This window comes from Cryptotermes secundus, unplaced genomic scaffold (genome assembly GCF_002891405.2).
Source record: "Cryptotermes secundus unplaced genomic scaffold, Csec_1.0 scaffold1136, whole genome shotgun sequence".
In the NCBI taxonomy this organism is placed as follows: Eukaryota; Metazoa; Arthropoda; class Insecta; order Blattodea; family Kalotermitidae; genus Cryptotermes; species Cryptotermes secundus.
Genome location: NW_019723321.1, coordinates 120,779 through 143,457, shown reverse-complemented (window position 1 = coordinate 143,457; position 22,679 = coordinate 120,779). Strand labels below are relative to the sequence as shown.

Genomic DNA, 22,679 nt, shown 5'->3' with positions numbered 1-22,679 from the left:
ATTTCTCCGGCTTGTTGACATTCTCACCCCCTTCATGCACCCATTTTTATGTCAGATGATAAGTGCTGTTCGCGAAAAAGCCAATGAAACATTCATTTCAATTTGACAGCCGTGCTACTTACTTGGTTATTTCAACATTTTCCCAAGGTCGGGGTTCTCTATGAGCGCAAGCAAATCAACAGTGCTAGAAGAAATATATAAGAGATTGGCTTCTTTTGTCTGATCCTGTGCTGAGATGAGAAACCAAAATCATAACTTGCTGCAATTATAAACAATACTACAATACTAAAAGAGAATTCACAAAGGTTCCTCGATGTGAACACAATCGCTTTTTCAAATGAGGCATAAGTTTCAACTTACCCCTCCCCAATCGACAACAGGCTCCACGATACCAAAACTGGCATTTTGGTGCGGAGTCAACGGATTTCGTTCTGTAGCCTCCAAGGAGATACTTCTCTTTAACCTTATAGTTACTGTTTCCTCAGCCAGAAGGACATCGTCTTCATTAAAATTACTGGTCCTGCTTGTTGAAAAAAGCGGAGTCATTTCAGATGTTGTTGAGTCCATGACAATGGAGGCTATACTCTGGTGATCTCCTGTTTCATATACTTCTCCTTCTGTGTAACTATGAGCGTCCTGCATTAATTCAACGTTATTGTGAACAGAAGAAGCAGAGTTCGGTTGCAGATGTGAATTACTGGCGTTCTGTGAAGATTCTGTCAGTGCGAACTGCTTGTGGTCTGGGGCCAAAGTAGTTACTGAAGTTTCTTTTTGTTCAAAATCATTTGCACCTATTGTGAATGTTTGAATACTTTCAGAATCAGTCACAGTAAGTTTGGAGTCAAGCCGTACATTTGCGTTTCTATCATATTCTCTGACTGTTTCTTGTGTACTCTTACTCACAATTTGACCGTACGGGAAATTGTCTTCGAAATCTGCGGCTTCACTTGGTGTCACTGCGATGTGCTGGGTACTTAGCGTGTCAGTGTGAGTGGTATGGTCCTCCAGAACATCTCCAAAAAATATATCCGTGTCTGTAGTGGAGCCATCAATCAAAATTCCGGGAGGACTTGTCTCCTTGAGTGCATTCAGGTTTGACAGTAATGTCGGCTGCGTTGTGTCAACAGGCACCTGCCGCAACCTCTCGATGCTGATAAGCGACGATGGAACAAGAAGGGGAGGCTGTGACGTCATGTGATGAGTTGCTATTGGCGGTGTGTCTGTCGCATTAAGAGTAGTGATACTAATGACGGTAAGAAACAGCAACTGTTGAACTATATTAAATGGAACGGTGAGGTAGGGTAAGGGAAACCGACATAGGGATCCTAGAATGTTGCCCAAGGCCGATTCCACGTAAACACTGAAAGAAAAGATAAATTGTGTCAGAAAAACTTAGAAATACATTCCATATAATTAAGATATTAAAAGTGCCAGTCCTGCGATTGCTTAGTCATATCGAAATTAATCGGTATCACCGTTCTTTCAATGTAAACTACAGGACATCACAGGGTGCTCTGAACAAGGTAGAGGGAGTGGTCCACATCACAAGAAGGAGAGACCAGAATCTGTCTGGATGTCCTGGCGAACAGCAAGACCCCCTGGAAACTGAAGTCAGCAGCCAGTTGCTTCATTGACTGAATTATGCAGGCGTATATTCATCATCCTAACTGTGGCTACTACTGTGCCCTTGCTTGGCTTGGACGAAGCACGTTTCACCAAAATATCAGTGAAATTATGTCAGACTTCATGACGCACATCACAGAAGAGAGGACTCTCTGTAGTCATCATTATGAGAACCTCACATGCAGCTTGGTTTCGCTTGGAACACTGTCAACCCAATCTGTATCTGTTTCCGTCTTCAGGTGAGGAAGGAAGACACTTACTCAGTTGGACCCCTTAGAAAGAGCTAATCTCAATCACTGGACTGGATTAGCTCTTTCTAAGGGTCCAACTGAGTAGGTGTCTTCCTTTCTCACCTGAAGAAGGAAACGCATCCAGTTTCCGAAACGTCGTGTTTTCTATTTCCTAGAATCCCGGACGATGGAAGAAGTGCAAAACCCCAGTAATTCTGTGTGTTTTCCACCATCGTTAGAACCCTTTAGAATCTCTAATATAAGTTGTTTGTATCTTAGATGACATACTGAGCATTTCTCATCTCTTGCCCAGTATACGTCACATATTTTCAGAGTTCGTTACTTCCAAGCAAAACTAATAGAGGTACTTAAAAATGAATCTTAAGTCTGCGCAACGAAAGAGTTTTCAACGGTAAATTTTTTCTTTTATGTGTCAAATAAATTGTGAGAGGATCAGGAACTGCAGAATGTACGGTAATAAATAAACCCTCAAATCACCAACTTTATACTGAAAAATAACTGCTTTAATTGTAGTAACACCTAACTAAAGTTTACTTCAACAAAAGCGGTAAAAAGTAATTCCCTATTCATGAATTGTTTCATTTCAAGCCAATTAGGATAATCTTAGATAGACATGTATTGTAGGCTTGAATGTAGCTCCAATATCTTAACATATCTGCATACAGTGACAATTTTCCTGAAAAAAATACTGTTTTTAATAGGCCTAATAAATTCCTGTTCTGATCAGGTTTAATTACCACACACGTTTCACTTTCTGCCTCTTTCCTAAAAGCGCATAATGCACTTGAGCCTGTCCTGAGCAGTTCACTGCATGATCTCTTCATGTAGTCCTCCCTGTAGTCCCTGTAGGCCTTCAGGTTTACCACCTAAATTTCTTATATCACCATTCCTGCTATATTTGCACTCTTCCCATTTTCTCTGGTCTGTTTATCTCAATATACCAATTGTGTGGTTAAAAGTAGGCTCCCCATTATGCGGGTTTCTTCGACATCCTCTATTTCTCTTCATTACGTCAAAATGATCCCAACATTTGTTTTCAGACACCTTAATTTCCTTCTATGAGTGCGTATGTAAGCACATATGTAAGAAAGTGAAGGTAAGCTTGTAACAGACCGTGGAGGCCCATAGGGTTGTGAGATGTTGAGGTTCCCACATTTTATAGACAATCGGCTCAAAGATGGCGGCAAGACTGCCAGCCCTACTCGCCGGCCGTCCTTTACCCCAAAGAATATTCCAAGAATATTCCTGGTACTCATTTCTGTTAGAGACTGAGTCCATCCCAGGACCATAGTGCGGCTGGAAAAATTAGGTTAATTGAAAAAATCCAATTACCTCATCGGGATTTCAGCCGACGACCTTCCGGCTTGTAGCATAGTGCCTCAATCAACTACGCTACCGCGTGCCCCCCAAGCATTTATGCAGGTATGTATGTTATATAGTTTCAGTTGCAGCACCATTAGTTACCTCGTGGTGGCTGCGATGATCATGGAGAACCAGTGCCAGGTCTCGAGGGTTAGACCGTAGTGTGTCGGCAGTGTCCCTGTCGTTATCAGTCCAATAAGTAAGGAATTGAACACGGTGACACCTTGGCTGAGTATCTCCGGTGGCTGAGGGAGTATCTGGGAACAAAGGATCTCATTAGTGATTAGTAAAAATACTTATGCCTTCTGGACCCGTTGCTACGACTATACGTAAACTCCACGGGTACCGAAATCATGATATGTTACCTGTGTAAATTAGTTAAAGAAACTGCTGTTCGCTTCATTGCGGTCAGTGAACAAATACAAAACTCATACAAAGTGATGAGAAAAACCTGAAAGGTGAAATCAAGTATGTATTTTTCTACTGCATACGGCCCATTGTAAGTTTATGTATGATTTGAGTATGATTGTGGTCTTCTTGTTTGTGGTGCTGTGCAGTCTTGAATGTGAACATCAACGTTTCGGAGGAATATTCTGCCTCTATTTTTAGTCTTGAAGAACCACGTATAAAACTTATATAAATTCAATTTCATCGGTGTTCTCAAACAAGGCTACACTCCTACGTGGTTTCACAAAGATTTTCATTCATCACCGGTTGAACTTAAGGACAAAATGGTGACTACTAAGCTCGACCGAGATACAACAGTGTTTCTCGAGCACGAATTGATGACTAATAAGTCAATTACGTGATTTTTCAAGCAACAGAAGTTCCAGAAAGACTTGGAAAATCTGAGTTCAAATCATGAAAGAGTTAAGAATAAATTAAAGCACCTGGAACCAGGAGCGTATTTAGTCATAACTTCGTAGTTCCTAATAATGTATTGCATAGTTCTATATAGACTGAAAGAAAGAGCTTGGACGAGGGGAGTTAATTATTGTTTTGACCATAAGGATCACTTCTTTAACAAAGAAAACGCCATCATTGTTACTACACTTTGCCTATCTTACAGACCCTGGTTCTTATATTACCGAAAGCTAACATAATATTAGATCTAATAGACATAGTATTACCCACGCCAGCAACCGATGCTAGTTGTTGACCCAACTAACGAAACCATTATCACGACTAAAGTGCTGTCGTTTTAATACTTTGTGGTCAAATGTCGTGGTTACAGTATTATGATTCTTATTTCAAAAGTATAGTATGCGCCAAAAAATTTGGACTGAAATGAAAGACGTCCTGTTGATACCACTGCCTATTCATGTGAAGGCCACTTGCACTACAGAACCTTCTCAAATGCTGAAGAAACAGTCCAATCACCATGTCCCTGTAGAGTTCTTGGGTGGCGGTAAGAGCATTGCCTTCCTCATCCTCAGTGAAATAGGGGCCTAATATACCGTGTGCTGAGACGGCACACCATATCGTCACACGTGTACTATGTGGCTGTTTCTGGACGGTAACATCTGTCCGCTCAAAACCAAGGAAGCGAGTTGTCTGGCGACTACTTCCATATGAGCGGAAATAATACTCAAATATGAATACTTTTCCTCCGTCGAAAGACCCATTTCCAACAACACTGCACAACATAACTTCCTTTTCACTACTGGGAACACGTGCGGCTGGAGCTATGCCCCGTCGACAAAGGCACATGCGGGTTTGAGATGCGCGAATATCAGTACTGTATTTGGCGCATACTGTATTTTCAGAGTTTAAATAAGTCTTGGTTTAAATCGATTCTTTAGAAAAATGTGTTTACTTATAATTCATATAGGCCTATAGTGTATGTAGTAAGAAGTCAAAATTTCGAAGTGTAATGAAGAGTTATCATACGTTCCATTTACTAGCTACGAATACAATGACACCAAAGAAGCGATATGTGTATTCAAAACTTATCACATAAGCTATGTAATTGGCCGCGCCATAGCTCAAGCGGTTAGTCGCTGGCTTCCCATGCGGCGGCCCGGGTTCGATCCCGGGTCTGGTCAAGTGGGATTCGTGGTGGACAACGTGGAGCTGGGGCAGGTTTACTCCGAGTACTTCTGTTTCCCCTGCCAATCTTCATTCCACCAATTTCTCCACAGTCACCCTCACCTATCATTTGGGGCTGGTACAATAGGCCAGAAGTGGCCGCAGTTCAAGGGACTTAGTCCCAACCCACTAGCAATAAAAGAAACCTATGTAATTCGAGGAAGTAACTTGCCAATCACACTGGCCGGCCCCACGGTCTAAGCCATGAACTGTCTTCGCTCGTTCGAACGCTGGAACGTTCGATTCTCACTCGAGGCAAGGATATCTGTGTGCATTTATTCTCTCTTTGTGTTGTCCTGTGTATAGGTAGCAGCCTTGGACGGGCTGATACCCCGTCCAACGAGTCATACCGACTCTCTATAGGATTAAGAAACTGATAAACTGGCCAAGGTTCAAAGGGCTGTACGGGAGCAGTAACTCTGGGATGGCGAGACTCGAGGGCGCTTCAACTATTTAACTGCGAATGAATAATTCTTGTTTACAATTAGATCCGTAATAACTTATGTTGTCTCGCCTGGGAATTCGCGACAGACACTCATCTAGTGAAATTGCAGCGCCTGCAAAACAAGGTTCTCCGCACCATTGGCGCACATCGATCCGCGATTTGCATATGGCATTTAAAATCCCTTACGTATATGACTATATAACAAAATTATGCAGGAAACAAGCAGAAGTCATATAAAATCATGTCAGTGAGAATGTTCGCAACATTGGTCAAGGCGAAGCCCGCCATAGAAAGTATAAGAGGCTTAAACTTGGCGGCGGTCAGGCATACGATCGATCAAGTGACTAGACTGCCGTGGTAGCGAATAGTACTAGAAATAGGGCATAATCTGCTGTATTGAACATAGAAATAGGAATTAAGGCTGAGATTAAATTGTAAATGTATTGTAACGTGTTTCAATACTGAAGACGCCGTACGGATTGTTAATTGGTTTATTCAACAATCTACAAGAAACGGCTACAATTAATTATAACACAGTTGCGGGTTTCCACACTTTACAAACCCTACAACCAAAGTCTTCACGTACTAATAACGCGGGAGCTATACAAATCTCCCTGAATTACACATTCCAAACATAACTGTACTACAACACTCACTAAGTCTCGAAAGCACACAATAAGTCTTCCGCTCGCTGACTTCTTAGTTATCGCACACTCGCAGGCTACTACCTTGAGAACTGTTGATAACACACAGACTCTCGCTTGCTGCTCAGCCGGCTTTTATTCCGTTCGCTGTTGCTAGGTAGTGACGTGGCGTATAGCCTAGCAACGCTATTACCCCTTGGTGACGTCACCGCTGTTGACTCGCGTTGCATAGCTACAAGGTTGCGGGGACTCAGCTAACTTCGGCTCCGCTCGTGATGTCACCGCGGGGAGAGTGGCGGGGTGATGACTTGCCTATTACGCGAGCGCTACGTTACCGCCACGTGACGCTGGGGAGGTAGGGGTCCTCGGTAGCGCAACATGTCACAGTATGTAAATACTGACATTGGACTTACTAATACAGAGCATGACTGACAAATGACAGACCCGACCTCTCGTTAGAGAGGGCGCCCAAAATGAACAGGACAGTAACTTTTATAGAAGAAGAAAACATCTGATTCGACACCAAGACAGACAGACTGACCGACCGTCAGTCGCACTGTGACTTTGACTTAACTTGTTTACAAAGGCACGTAGACCCGAAAAAAAGGACCGCTTTTAAGACCTTGTGTTAAATTTCTTGTATTCCCTTCAGGCAGATGTCCAGAATGTAGGAAAGCACTTTGTATCGTATAATAAATGAAAAATAATAAATTTCATAGTTACTCTAAGTTCACTTTTCGTTTCTCTAATCAGTTGTTCTTGCATGTGAAATTAAAGGAGTAGGACCAGAATAAAACTGTTTAAAGCACAGTTACTTTTATGTAATTGCTTATTTGTGCCACCGTAATATACTTAACTATACACTCAGTAACTAAATCTATAGGCTAAGGTCGAAATGAAAGGAGGGCCAGCAAATAACAAACCCGAAAGGGTATGGTAGTGGATTAATCTAAGTTACTATCATGAAATTTTGAAGAGACTGAGGAGAAGCAAGAAAATTCACAGTCTTCGGGCGGAAATTTAAATCCTGGTACTCACGATTGGGAAGCAGCGTGCCATCAGCTCGGTCGGAATGTTCGGAAATATTGTCCTATCTTTGTAACTTAACTTCCGAGTCTCTTTTTTGAAGTCGAAATCATTCTTCTTTTACGTACTCGGGATTTCCAATAAACGTGATAAAATCTGCAGCAATCACTCTTTAAATCTGCTTAGCACGGCTCAGAGGTGAGTTAGAAGCTTGTCACGATGGTGCCACCTGACTTTTGCATGTTGCATGCCTTCAGACGAAGTTTATATATTAATTAATTAGTTTAACCCTATTTAAAAATATCACGATACATATTGCATGGACAGACCTTTCATAAGACAGGAGCCACGTATTCTTCAGCCAGTGAAGTAATGTGTTCCTGAATATTGGTTTGAAGGAGGCTCCATGGCCCTGGTACTGCCTCTGTCACTGCATCATCACCATTCGTGCGTAATTCGAAATATTATTGTCCTGCTACACTTTTCTCGCGCCAAAAATTTACCTGGGCGTTGAAAGTACTCGTATATTCCGATGCACTTTAATGACTGATGAAAGAACATCAAGTATTTGATTGGCAGCGTTTATAAGCATCTAAATACGGTTATCTTGACTGCTTCATTGTGGAAGTCATTAACATTTTAAAAATACGTTACCTAATCTAACCTCAAGGAGCTGAAATCTTTCTTGAGAAGCAGCCAGTTGTGCAGCTACTCAAGAACTTATCAGCATTTTGTAGAACTCGCAGTTTCATTGCCATGTTCAAAAGAGCCCTCCACTGGTCCCTATCCTGAGCCAGATCAATCCATTCCATACCACCCCATCTCTCTTCTCTGAGATCCCGTTTAATATTATTCACCCAACTATATCTTGGATTTCCTAGTGGTTTGTTTCCTTCTGGCTTTCCCTCCAATATCCTATATGGACTACTCTCTCATTCGTGCTACATCAACTGTCATCTCTGCCTCCTTGACTTCATAATTCTAATTATACTTGTCAAATACAGTACAAGTCAGGAAGCTCCTCTTTATGCAGTTTCCTTCAACCTCCTGTCACTTCATCTATCTTCAGTCGAAATAGTCTCCTCATCACCCTGTTTTCAAACAATCTATCAATGTTCGTATCTTAATATCAGAGACCAAGCTTCACAACTCTAACCGCTCATTTCGTTGGGCTCTTTACGTTGGTCTCCACTTATCCTGGACCTCTCCTTCCTTGTGTTGCGATTCACCTGCACCTCTTTCTAGACATCCCCACTGGAGTTACTGCCCTCCTCCTTCTTCTCGTGGATGGCTAGGAGTTGGGTGAGAAGGGAGGAGAATTGTGGTTGTTGATGCTGGTAGGCGAGAGTTCTGTTTCGGTACTACCATTAAGTGTCTTCCAAGTAGGTAAAGATGGAAGCATCTGGGTTCTGTTCTGTAATTGGTATAGATGAGTTCTTATCCCGGGGTCTTATACGGGTGTGGCTCGGGCAGGGCAGGAAGAATCTTTCCTTGCAATCACACTCATCACTTCAGACTTTTGCACTTAGTAATTATTTAATTCACTCCAGCTTACTGAATACAAAGGAAACTATTAGTAACACTTATTTAGAAATTTACTTATAATACTTTTATTGAAGGGACGTATTTGTAATTTGTGTCAGACTTTGCCGAAAGTTGTATGAAGAATCCCTGAGGTGGAATGCACTCTCTCTTAATCCTGAGGTCCACGAACCACAGACTCCAAGAGAAATCCACCCCTCCACTTTGCCATTGGTTACGTTTTCAAACTAGGAGTTTCCCTAAATTTGTGAATTTCCAATCATGTTGCTTTGCTATGTGACTCTGGCAGTTGCTGACCTGACGCTAAGGTTGACAGCGACTTGATGCATTACGATCAGGGGATGAGGCTCCGGCCCTCCCACTTCTAAGTTATAGCTGTTCCAAGCTGTCAGCTCTCAAATTCTCAAAGACTTTCCGACTTTGCTGAAACTGCCAGAATTCCAGGAAAGTACCAGATGCTACTTCCTGTCCACATAGCAAACCTTGAACTATGTCCCTTCTGCCTGATCTCTTTGTATTTACTTGATATTAACTTAATATAGATTTAATTAATACAAAATAGTCCACCAAATTCTGATGAACGGTAACACAACCATACAAAACCACAGGCTATATTATAGTTTTGCATTCTAATTTTTACGTTTCTAGTCAGCAGACGAGAGGACAAAAGGTTCTGGACTAAATGGTAGCAAGCATTACCCGAATTCAATTTCCTCTTAATTTCCTCCTGGATCAAATTTTGATTTGTTATAGTCTTTACCATATATTTTAAATGTGCCACATTTTCAAAAATCTGTTACCTCTCTTTCTATTATGATTTTGCCCTGCATTTTGGTGACGAGATAGCAACATATACTTAGTTTTCTTTGTGTTTACTTCTAGACCAACAACCTTACTTGCGTCAATTAAAGTTTGTGTGTTTTTCTTTATGGTATCTTATTATCACCCAGTGGATTCACGTCATAAGCATAGACCAACAGCTGATATGTCCCATTTAATTTCAGTCTCAACTGGTTTTCTTCGACCTTCCTAATGGTATATTCCAAAGCAAAGCTGAAAAGCATCTCCTTGTTTTAGACCATTCTGGATAGGAAAATTATCAAACAAATGTTTACTTAGACGGACTTCACTATATTTCTTTCAAACACATTTTATTTGTCCGAAATACCTGTAGTTCCATGGGCACCTCAATCTCTATGAGGATATTGCAAAATAACTCCCATCTAACTGAATCATATACTTTCGTTAAATCTACGAATAGCTGATGTACTGCCTCATTGTAATTCCATTTTTTCCTCAGTATTTGACGGAAGCAAAACTATGGAACAGTAGAAGAAACCTCGAGAAGCTTCGAGAATGATCGGGAAAGAGAAGGTTCTGGACGTTACGTCACCCCACGGTATTTAAGGATTGATCCGGGATGTCGAAGACAGATAAGAGACACCAGGCTGGGAGATTGACATATATCTTCTACTGTACTGTAACGTTGTGTTATGAATCTTGAAGTAGTGTACAGTGAGTCCAAAAGTGCAACTGTCATTACAAGTGACTGCTGCTTGTAACTGTCCAGTGCTCTTGTTAATAAAGAAGTGTATTATTAATATCGAGTTGTGATCCGAAGACTTCTTCACCAGGAAGACCTCTCGTCGGAGCAAGGCCCGTTAAACCCTGAGGAGGGAATCTCATTGCTCAACCCAGAATATTGTGACATGTTGCGCAAAGCCGAGCCCCCCCCACACCAGCAGTGACGCGGCGGGTGAGTCAGCGCTCCCCTCCCACCCCTCAGCGGTAACGTAACGCTCGCGTAATAGGCGAGTAATCACCCCGCATCCTGGCAGCTATGCGCGGTGACGTCACGAGCGGAGCCGAAGAGAGCCGAGCGGAGCCGAAGATAGCCGAGCCCCGTAACCGGGTAACTATGCAAGGCGAATCAACAGCGGTGACGTAACAGGATGACGTGGCACTCATTACGCAACAAGCAAGCACTGCAGCTATATAAGTGAGCTGCAGTGCTGGTACGAGTTCAGTTCCAGTGTGGCTACCGCCTAGTCGAGTTATACCGTGGCCATCGCCGAAGACATTTCCGAGTTATAAAGTAGCAGTCGAGCGAGTGTGTTATCAACAGTTCTCCAGTCAGCCGACTACAGTTGAAACATAGCAGCCTGCGAGTGTGCGATAACTAAGAAGTCAGCGAGCGGAAGACTTATTGTGTGCTTTCCAGACATAGTGATTGCTGTAGTACAGTTATACTCGGAGTGTGTATTTCAGGGAGACTTGTATAGCTCCCACGTTATTAGTACGTGAAGACAAGTGAAGACAGTGTTAAGAGATTTGTTGTAGGGTTTGTAAAGTGTGGAAACCCGTGATATTGTGATAATTAATTGTAGCCGTTATTTGTAGATTGTTAAATAAACCAATTAACCATCTCTACGGCGTCTTCAGTAACGAAACACGTTACAATATTGTCCTCTTTCTACCCCAAGCACCTCGACGTGGTTCCCAGACCACACAACGGCACCCTATCAACTACGAAGGTGCAAATGGACGGCTAACGTGGTGATTACCCAAAGCCCCCAATAAAGAACAGTTACACTATCCCACAGGAATCTAAGCGAACATCTATCTACAGTTTTCGGGGTCAAATGACGTTTGCACTTACCACGATGGAGCCTAAGAGACCAACAGATGCTGTGAGGAGTCCTGCAGCCGACACTAGAGGGTCTGCCACTGTCAGGGATATGAAGATCAGAACTCCGCTTATTGGGTTGTTCGCAAACACCACCTGCAAGAACGGCATTTAAGGACATGTTTACTTACGTCTCAAATAATAGTGTCTTTGTGGCTCGTCATGAAACTGAATATGAATTGTTAGTTTTAATATTCATTCTGGAAAAAGTAGGAGTTCATTTATTAGAGGTAACTTTCTGTCCTTAACGTTTTTTACTTTATAACCGAGGGCGAATTTTTATATTATCTTCTCTGCAGCTCTTTTAAAAAAGGCGAGAGAAGGATTAAGTTTTTTGCTTTATATACAGAAGCACTGTTTCAAATTATAATTATGCAGTCAATTTACTCTAGCAATGAAGCTCGTGTGGGCCCGTTTTTATATCTTCAAACAAAAGTTCCCTATGTATCGGTAGCTTTTCAGAACACACAGATAACAAATGAGTAACGAATGATGCTGACAAAGAATACGCTTCATACAGCGGAATTGTTCTTCAGAATATGATACTCAGTTGGCCAGAAGATCCTGCAGCGGAGAGAACATTACGAGTATATGGATTAAAATGTGATCGGAAATTAAATAAATAACATAAAATATGCATATCTTGCATGAAACTCGAAGACTCACTGCCATATTCAAAAAGGCAGCCACTGGTACCTACAGGGAGTTACATAAATCAAGTGCACAACTCTACGCCATATTCTTAGGATCATACCAGATACGTCACACACTGCGTGCGTGGCTGTAACAAAACATGGGCCTACTGCGCAGCATCTGCCGTAATTCGAGGAAGAAATCACACAAAGAAATGCCGTATTAATGCACCATTTCTCTTGCGATGACGTTATATGGAGGGTTGAGACCACTACACTGAACATATGGGCCTGATTCTGTGATTCGTGGTATTTAGAGTCGCATATAAAACACAGAGCTGATATGACAATGTATTAAAGAATATGGAAGACTTTAAGAAAATAGATTGCTTGAGCGAATACTGGGTAATTGAATGGACAATATCAAAGTAATTTATGTGGGTGTATTTGGAGAGTTGGAGAATACACAACACGATGCTGTCCAGTGGAGTAAATCTGTGGACACGGTGGTGAAACTTGCTTTCTGTAAGAGCAGGAGATTCCTAGACTAGTTAAATAACTGCCAACTTTTGGAGAGAGGCCCTGTGCAGTGCGTTAACTTACTTGATATCTTACTTCATACCTGACCATAACCTCGGAAGAGAGCGTCCACAAATTTTAATGGCGCCCAGCCGGACCCGTAGCTTCGAGAGGCAAGGTACTTTCTCAGAGGTGCACAGTCCCCAGCGAATGAGAGCCATTGCCTCGGTATAGACACCTGTTTACGAAAACAACATTGAAATAAAATCAGTGTTCGTTCAATTTATTTGCACACGATGTGTTATATGAATTTCTTAGCTCGCGATTCGCTGTTCCTAGCAAATTCCTCCCTCCTCTGAGCGCGTGGGCCTCTTGTTTCCACTTCTTTCAAGCTTACAGGATCGTGTTCTATTGGGACTGTAATACAGAGCGAATTTTCTGTAATAGCCTCGCTTCTCTAACCTGTAGCAATGTGAGCATGAGGTACTTCAGAGTGCCACAATATGTATATTCACCGCCAGCAAAACCTCAAACCACCTATGGGATGCCTAGCCCCACAACACTGTCGATGAAAAACTGCATGCGTTGAGGTACATGTTATACAACAACTGCAAGCACAGCAGTGCCACGTTCCTCTTAACGGCAAGAGACACTAGGTTATTCCCGAATTTATGTGGATTACTCGTTAGGCTGTGAATTGAAAAGAATTAGAAAGGGCGTAGCCTTGTCTAATTGAGGTACCAACCTGGGATTGGACTGAGGCAAATTGTGAATACTGTGATAGTCCAAACCTTTTACAACTCTTCAATGGACGCTATTGTCTTCTTTAGCAATTTCAATAGAGTGACTGATTTATTGGGGAGACCGATCCATTAGCAAGTTATGATTTGCTTTTCTCATCTGGACAGAAATAACTGCCTTATTTTGATACCTGCAGCTTGGGTGACCGGAAAGGGACGAGGCCACCACAGGAGACAAGTCTGTAGTTTGCCGAAGATGTAAATCTTATTTTGCTAATAGGGTAGCTGTTATAAAAGTGTCTTCGGAAGGGTGTAATTGAACCCTAAACTAAGAAATAACCGCTTTCACATGTGGGGTTCCGGGTTCAATAACTTTGGATATCTTTATTCTCAAAGTTCGTTATGTGATTGTCTAGTGCTGATGGTATGATGGATTTGGCAGTTAAAATCAGCCAATAGGAAACTATTCTTGTCTGGGAGAAAGGCCGTCGGTTCAAATACTATACAGGGGATGAAGCGACGCTCCCGCAGGATAGAGTGGGCAGAAGGACTTGGGGTTTTGAATTCATCAGAGGCAGACGTCATTGGGCTGAACTCTCCAAGTTTATCTAAATTTATCAGTTTTTATTTGTTTCGATTAATCTTTGATAATAATAAAAAGGGCACATTACTCCGTACTTGCTAATAAAGCTATAGTGTTTGCTTCTGAAATAAACAATTTGTGGAGAGCAGAAATAGTGTACAATATTATATTTCAGCATCCTGTTACACTCACACAATATATATGGACAAATACCGTCTTAAGTGCAACACGTATTAAAGATAAGCAGCGACACACACAGAGAGCGCCTACACTGAACAACACATGAACGGCGATAAAAACAAGAAGTGGCCGCTGCAGCACCGTAGATATAGGGCATGTACCCTGAAAAACTTTAATTGAAAAATTTGAAAAAGAAAGAGAACAAAGATCTTATAGACATTTTAACTTGAATTGGGGTTTAAAAAGTGCTAATTTAAAGATCAAATTGACGCGTGTAGATTGACAAAGATTTTATACCATTGGAAAGACTGGTGTTTTTAAATTTTTAACAAGCAGTGTAACAGTTGCGTGAGTGATACACACCTGATGATGGCCATTTAGGGCCGAAACATGTAGTGTGGAGGAGGAAAAAGAAGTAAAAACTACAATAAAATTGTTGCACTTAAGACGGTATTTGTCCATATATACAGAAATAGTGTCTTTGATTTCTAGCAGTGGACTGGTTTTAAATGTGCACTTTCGCCGTTGCTTCAGTTATTACCGTGACACGATCATGAGAAGAGTCAAGTGATCTACCGAAGCCGGCAAATAAATACAAAGATAGAAAGGGGACGGTTACAATACCCAAGTCAGGATACTCAGTCTCCGGGCCTAAAATTGATCCGGGATCTCCTGAATAAGAAGCAGGAATGTCAGTCACTCTACCACGATATTTCAAAGATATCAGAAGATACACGTTTACTCTGCTTGCTGCTTGTTTGTTATTTGCTTCTGAGCTGGAATCGTCGGTCAATTTCTACCAGACTAAATGGCCTTATTTCTCAAAGAGAGTATTTTTAAACAATCCGCGGTGAGAATCTCAGATANGGCAGCCATGCGCGGTGACGTCACGAGCGGAGCCGAAGAGAGCCGAGCGGAGCCGAAGATAGCCGAGCCCCGTAACCTGGTAACTATGCAAGGCGAATCAACAGCGGTGACGTAACCGGACAGCGTGGCTACAAGGGTGCCTATTACGTGGCCGTTTTCCCGTATTGTCCGATCGAGGCTACATAGGGAGAAGCGAAGGCTATTCACAGTCAGTTCTAGTGTGGCTACCGCAGAGTTGTACTGAGCAGTCGGCGAGTCGAGACGTAGAGTCAGCCAGTCAGTTGTATTGTGGCATTTGGAGTGTACTAATTGTGATACTGCAGGTAGCAGTGATCGTCAGATTGTAATTTGGGTGATTGTATGAGCGAATGTGAAATAAAACTCGCTACACCGAATACATCGAGAATTTATTTGTCGCGATATACCCCGCGATACGCTACAATATATATACGGATCAATTAGGACCAAAAGGGAAGTGATCCTGGAACTGAGTTATGTACAATGGATCTGTATTCTATTGAAATCTGGGGGGCAGGCAAATTTTCAGTCTCCCTGAAAACCCAGTATATTACTGGGATTATTGTTCATCCCCAGAATTACTCGAGCTGTTAAAGACACTCGATTTTAACTACAACGAAAACCCCCAGTTTGAGGACCTCATAATATTCATCGGCTGTACCCATGCGGATTCAGTTCTGTAATCGAGTCGAGTTTTGGCATAATGTTCCCCTCTTAGTCTGCTGACAGTCAAGTATCTAATCCACCCGCTGTCATTCACCGACAAGTACAACTCAGACCTTTGCCCTGGTCCAACCCGAATCCACAACCGAACTCTGCCAAGCACTTGGTGTCTATAAGGACTCTTGTTCCTTATATACATGCAACAGAAATACTGTAAAACTGTCATCGCAGCCTGTCAAATATTAATTTTATTTATGCCTTTAAGTGAAGTATTTCTTATAATGGAAGAATCTACACCAGTACGGAGGGACAGAAATTTGTGTAGTCTTAGACTCGAACCGAGTTTGAACTAAACCACTTTTCTATCGGTAAGAAGGATGTCAGTAAGTGGTTTCGGAATGTTTTTTCGAAGAACTCTTAAAAATATACTTCCTGAATCAATGATCTACTCACTAGGCTGAAGATGTGCTCGTAATCAAGTTAAGCGGTGTCTTACTCCATTAACTGGAAGGCTTGTAGGCACTAACTTACTGACTGACTGACCTAATGACATGTTCATTGAGTGATGTGTTTACTTAGTGGCCGCCTGGATATTTCACAGATGTTCCTTTCCTGCCTAGCTGTTTGATTTATCGATATATCACTGTCTACCAAATGAACATATTTCGTGCCCAGCAAACTGATTGATGGGTTGATTGAAGAAATATTTTTCCATGAATTTCACAACTCATGGTTTCTCTTTTTTCCATTATAGCAGTAAACGCTTCATAACACCCACCAAGATCACAATAACTTCACTGCATATAGGTTATGTAATTATACACTTTGTCTATAAATATCAGATTAAGATTATAACATCTCAACTAAACCGAGTTTTAATATCCCTTCATCTTATGGTCATTAACTGTAGTTCTGTGGCCCTTCTGTTCCGAATTACACGTAATTTTGCGTGTAACTATTGCAGGACATTTGAAAATGAACTCATTGCTCAGTTCTGCTTCCGAAAGCAAGGTGTTCGTACCACGAAAAGGAAATTCGTTCGCATTAATACAAGTGAGACGCAGGTTCCGCTCCACGTAGAAGTAGCTTATCCTCTTCAAGATCGCTGAATCTGTTCCTGGGTGTACTCATTTAAGCAGTTTTGAAATGTACGAGCGTTTAGTTTCGACTCTACGTCCCAATTTATTTGTGTGAACGCCGGCAATTTTTACAAAGATTCTGTCAAAATTGCAGATTTACTACAGAAATCATAACGTGTTCCTGGAGTTTAATGTAAGGCTAAATGTAGGAGGAGACTGGAATAACCCAGTTGCTCACAGTCTTCTCGCCTAACGTTTCGGGTCACCTAAAACCACGGTCAGCTTCTTCACATCCTAATTGATGCTTACAAGTATTTCGACTTTTTCTTGTGCTGTCTTGTGTTCGCCCTTAGAAAGGACTCATAGCATCTCTCAATGCTGTCCTTGGTTACAGAATTCGGCGTTATGGCATCGATAATTCTTGACAGTGGCAGTGGATTACTTGGTACGTAGCATAACGGAGTCACTGAGGAGAGGGTGAGACTGTTTAAAAGTGAAGACAGAGCACTAATATTGATTAAACTTCTGTTACTACGGTGGCAACAGTTGTTATTATCTGTAACGTCTCATTTAACATTCAAGAAATCAAGACGTGTTTATGGGGTTTGTATGATTCTAAAAATAAACAGCTGTTATTTTCTTACGCAACTTTAACCGGCTGGGTTTTCGAATGGAGATGCAGGGTCTTTACTTGCTAGGTGTGAACTGAGTTTCTAAACGTTATTTAGTTCAAAGAGATAAGTTGCAATAGAAGGTGAACCAACTTTGAATAATCCATCAGTTATATACTGCGAGCTATTTCTTTCAGTGCTCCAGTGTACTCGTATCTTGCAAGAGTTGAGTGCACTTGGTAGAGGTTTTCCATGGAAACACAGTCCGTATCTTGCATTAACCGTTTCCTTCCTTCGCCCTATCTGGTTGCTGCTAGGTGCTCATACAGTGCTTTAGCTGATCCGTATCAATTTCTATTTTGTCATTATGCAACGATGTACGGTAAGGGGTAAGGCCGTGTCATAGCCCAAGCGGTTAGTCGCTGGCTTCCCATCGCGGCGGCCCGGGTTCGATCCCGGGTCTGGTCAAGTGGGATTTGTGGTGGTCAAAGTGGCGCTGGGGCAGGTTTTCTCCGAGTACTTCGGTTTCTTTATTCCACCAATTGCTCCACAATCACCCTCACCTATCATCTGGGGCTGGTACAATAGGGCCGCAGTACAAGGGACTTAGTCACATCCCACTAGCAATAAAGAAAGGGGGTAAAGTTGTACCTGTGTTTAATTAGTTAAATGCCATGAAGGCATATGAGTGAGTGGAGCTATAGTTCCACCTTTCTTGGCCTCGGCACTAGAGTGAGGCGAGTGTTCAGCTTCAACGCCCTGCCGCTTTACCCCCCCCCGGGAAAAGAGCCCACAGTACTATTGCGGGCCCCAGACTCTCCCTTGACGCTGTGGAAAAAAGATAATTTGGCACTGTCAGGAATCGAACCCGAGTCGTCCAGCAGCGATATACGGTTCTTCCATAAAACTATCTATTTTGTATATTAAAGTTTTGACACCACGCTAGGTCACATCTAGATTTTTCTGTGTTAATTAAGAGATTAGGTTATCCTGTTATTTTCACATTGCTTAAGAAATGTATTGAAGATGTATAAGACTGATCACAGACTCACTCACGGAGCTGTGCGCATCTTGAGAAGCCGCCAATTGTGCAGCCAATCAAGCATTTTCCCAGTATATTTTGGAATCCGCAGTTTCATTATAGCGTTTACAAGATCCCTCCAATGGTCCCTATCCTGAGCCAGATCAATCCAATTCACACCACCCCCTCCCGTCTCTCTAAGCTCCATTTTAATATTATTCACCCACCTACGTCTTGGGCATCCTAGTGATCTCTTTTGTTCTGGCTTTCCCACCAATATCTGATATTCATTCTTCTCCCCCATTCGTGCTACATGCTCTGCCCATTTCATCCTCTTTGAGTTCATCATTCTAACTATACTTGGAGAAGAGCACAAGTTACAAAGTTCCTCATTATACAGTTTTTCACTTCAATTCACTTCGGTCCAAATATTCTCCTCAACACCCTGTTCTCAAAAACACTCAGTCTATGTTCCTCCCTTAATGTCACAGACCAAGTTTCACACACACTCAGAACCACATGAAAAATTATAATTTTGTATATTCTAATTTTTATGTTTTGGGACAGCAGACGAGAAGACAGAATGTTCTGGATTGAATGCTAGAAAGCATAACCCGAGTTCAATTTCCTCCTATTTCCTCCTGAATCATATTTTGGTTTCTTTTAGTCTTTCCCAAATACTGGAACTTTGCCACATTTTCAAAACATCTGTTACTTATCTTTATGTCATGATATTGCCTTGTATTCTGGTGACGAGACAGCAACATATACTTAGTTTTCTCTGTGTTTTCTTCTAGACCAACTTCCTTACTAGCAACAATTAAAGTTTGTGTGTTTTTCTTTGTGGTATTTATATTACCACCCAATAGATTCTTTTCATTAGCATAGACCAAGAGCTGATGTGTACCATTTAGTATCATTCCCACCTGGTTTTCCTGGACCTTCCTAGTGGCATATTCTAAAGCAAAGTTGAAAAACAATGGCGTTACAGCATCTCCTTGTCTTAGACCGTTTTGGATAGGAAGATTGACAGACTAAGTTTACTTACATGGATTTCAATATATATGTTTCGTTTAAACACATTTTAATCAGCCTAAACTGTTTCAAGGGCACCCCATGTCGTGAAACAAGACCTCGAGTAGTGTATTCTTGAGACGTCACTTTTTACTCAACGCCGTAACTATAATTCAACGTAACTACAAGACAAAATATTATACAAGTCGTTTCACAGTAGCTCCTTTCGTATTAACAACTCTCACTATACTGTAGAACTGTCCGTCTCTCCGTGTTGGCTAACCACTGGGTTATCTCAACATACACTGCCTTCTGTCGGTGCACACTGCACACTCAACACAACTGCCACGCTCTGTCCTCAGCTGGCTTCTTATACTGCTGCCTGTTGCTCTAGTAGCAGAGGCGTCCGCTGTTACGTCACAGCGGGGAACTGCTGCCTAACAGAGCTCCTCTGCGGTTGCGTCACCGCAGGGCAAAGTTACTGGCAACGCGTGCGTTATCGTGTCGCGCCCAGTTCACGATTCCCAACATTCCAAAACCCTAAGAGAATATTCTACAATATATCCCTACTAACTGAAACATGGTTTTACCGCCCTTCCTTCGCCTCTTGCCGTTGTCGCCGCCGCCGTCGTTGGTCGTTGGGCTCGCTTATGGGTCGGTCTTTACTTGGCTCCATCGCTTCTCCGACTCCACCACTTCTCTTCACTATGGGAATGGGTATCAGGTCCGGGACTTGACTTGGCTTGTCTATGGGCGCCAGTAACTGTGGATACAGATGCGAAGTGAAGGGAAAAGGTGGACGGGTTGGGGAGCTGATGGTGATCGGGTTAGTCGTGGGTAGAGTGAGACTCTGCCTCAGGTCGTTCTCGGGCCTTACTCCGAAGGGAAGAAAAGAACACTCTGGAAACACAAGCACTTGGCACCACTCCCTTTATTGTTGTTGTAAGCTGGGAGTCACTGGGGTACCACTGAGATTGTTACTTTACCACTCTCGGTACGGGAGAGCTCGGATTCAACAATATGAGCGGGTTGTTTGTTACTTGGTTATACGCCCCTGCAAGCCTTGTCACAATGCACCGTTCACACTATTACGTAGCACTTGGGGAATTGTATGGATTACCGCTGCCACGGCGTGTGAGGGGTCTAAGAGGGTCACTAGTTCGCAATCACTCCCGTTTCTTTTTCAATATTAATTTTCCTGATTTAACTTTCGAATACACAGACATTTCTTCACTTAACAGTCGATCGAGAGGGCTAACTCCGCGTCCGGCGAGTTTAACTGTTGTGGCGAGACTCCCGAAAAAAAACTCTCCATTTTGAAGATTCAGGGGTCCTGTGAAATTTGGGAACGCCTCTTTGGCCTCATACAAATTCCCATGTTGGCTGGATTTAGACAACAGGGGGAGGGGTTCGATCGAGTTTATCATTCCTCCAATTGCTAGCTGAATCGAGTTGAAAGTTGGGTTCTCGTGCTTTCACGATCTTTCTGACACGGGGTTTATCGATGGGGTTCAATCTCACGGTCTTATAAGGGTAGATCTGTGACGAATTTGAGGCCTAAATTGTCACATTCGTTAAGCTCTAGAGAAAAAAGTTATTGTATGTTATTTTAGAACTTGAATGAAGGTAATTCGCTAAAGGATATTCAGAATTACAAAGACAAAAGAACTTCGTCCAGTGTGACTATTGAAGTTTTTACTACTTGAAAATTTAACACCCTTACATGTTTCGGTCCCTATAGACCATCATCAGAGGGACATCAATACTTTTTGGAAACTACTATCACAATGGTGTTTTGAGTGTTAAAATACATATACATACAATGTTTGTAATGCACAATATTGTGACGTGGATGGCGCAACGGGAAGTGGGGGTCACCTGAACTCTGCGTTTCCTCGAGTGACGTCACATACCCCCACTCCTTCCACCAGTGCGCAACGCTCGGTAAATACCCCCTCCCCCGCGGTGACGTAACAGAGTCGCAGCTGTGCCAGGCAACCATTGCCGCGGTGTTGTCACCAAGGGATACCGTGGTTACTACCTAGCCGTAAACAACTCCCGACAGCATTGCTAGCAACACCTGTAAATATGGCGTCAGGCAACAGCGGTACTTATCAAGTAACTGTTTTCTGTGTTGTCCGTGCCGAGGCTAAATAAGGAGCAGCGAACACTATTCAGTAGTGAGTGATTAGTTAGTGAGTAGTGAGGATTGAGCCAGTTACGAGTTTGTGAGTTACAAGAGAGAGAGTAACCAGTCAGTTACAATCTAGCACTCTTCGGAGTGAATGGAAACAAGAGAAGTATTTGTGATAGTGCCGATGGCAGTAATTGTGAGATTGTAAATTGTGTGACTGTAAGAGCGAATGTGCAATAATTCGCTATGTCAAATACGGCGTGAAGTTACTTGTCGCGTGCAATATACAAAGCACGTGACAATATATAAAAAATCCAACTTTTCTACAACTACAGCAGCTTTCTTGGTATATTAAAAGTTTTATAACTTTGTTATTTAAGTTAAAATTTATAAACCAAATAGGTTCGTGTCCCTTCTCCTGTCCTCTTTCTTGATGGGTGCTGAACTTGTGCCGCCCATTTTTCTTGAGAAGGAGATTCTTGGTATCGTCCTGTGCTGTGTTGTTATTACTGTAAAAAGTACTCAGAAGGTCTTACATTTCTTTCTCCACTACAAGATAGCGGGTAATATTTGGATTCCTAAAACATTTGACTTCCGGGTCTAATCGGGCGTTGAAAAGTGGTCCTGTTCCTCGACTATTGAAACAGTTCGCAGCTCCATTTTAAAAGAAATTTGTAACAGTTCGAGAGTTATGACCGGTCAGAGGGCCATCTCTGTAAGTGACAATAGGTTCTCTCCAGCGTATTTTTGGACAGATTTCTCTTTTATTAGAGCTGAGGACTCGTAAAAGTAAGAAGAGCGTCTGGCTGGTTTTGTTTAAGTCCTGGGATTGTGACCCGTCATGAACTTTACCTTCTCGGAATTGCGTAAACAAATTTTCAAGCTGTTGCTTCTTTAGAAATTTGTAGCTCATCCCAAAATACCTTCCTCTTTTTGTGTCAACTGTGCTTC

The 22,679-nt window shown here is 42.2% G+C and overlaps 1 protein-coding gene across 1 annotated transcript in view; it reads right to left on the bottom strand.

The window, feature by feature from the left end:
* Positions 1-329: 329 nt before the first annotated feature.
* The window catches only part of LOC111861858, a 47,256-nt gene continuing 24,906 nt past the window's right edge, over positions 330-22,679 (bottom strand). Inside the window, exons 2-5 of the mRNA XM_023846783.2 lie at positions 12,922-13,056; positions 11,641-11,763; positions 3,339-3,493; positions 330-1,360 (exon numbers count right to left, since the gene is read on the bottom strand). Of these exons, the coding sequence (XP_023702551.2) occupies positions 352-1,360; positions 3,339-3,493; positions 11,641-11,763; positions 12,922-13,056 (1,422 nt within the window). The 3' untranslated portion in view covers positions 330-351. The remainder of the gene's footprint in view (positions 1,361-3,338; positions 3,494-11,640; positions 11,764-12,921; positions 13,057-22,679) is intronic.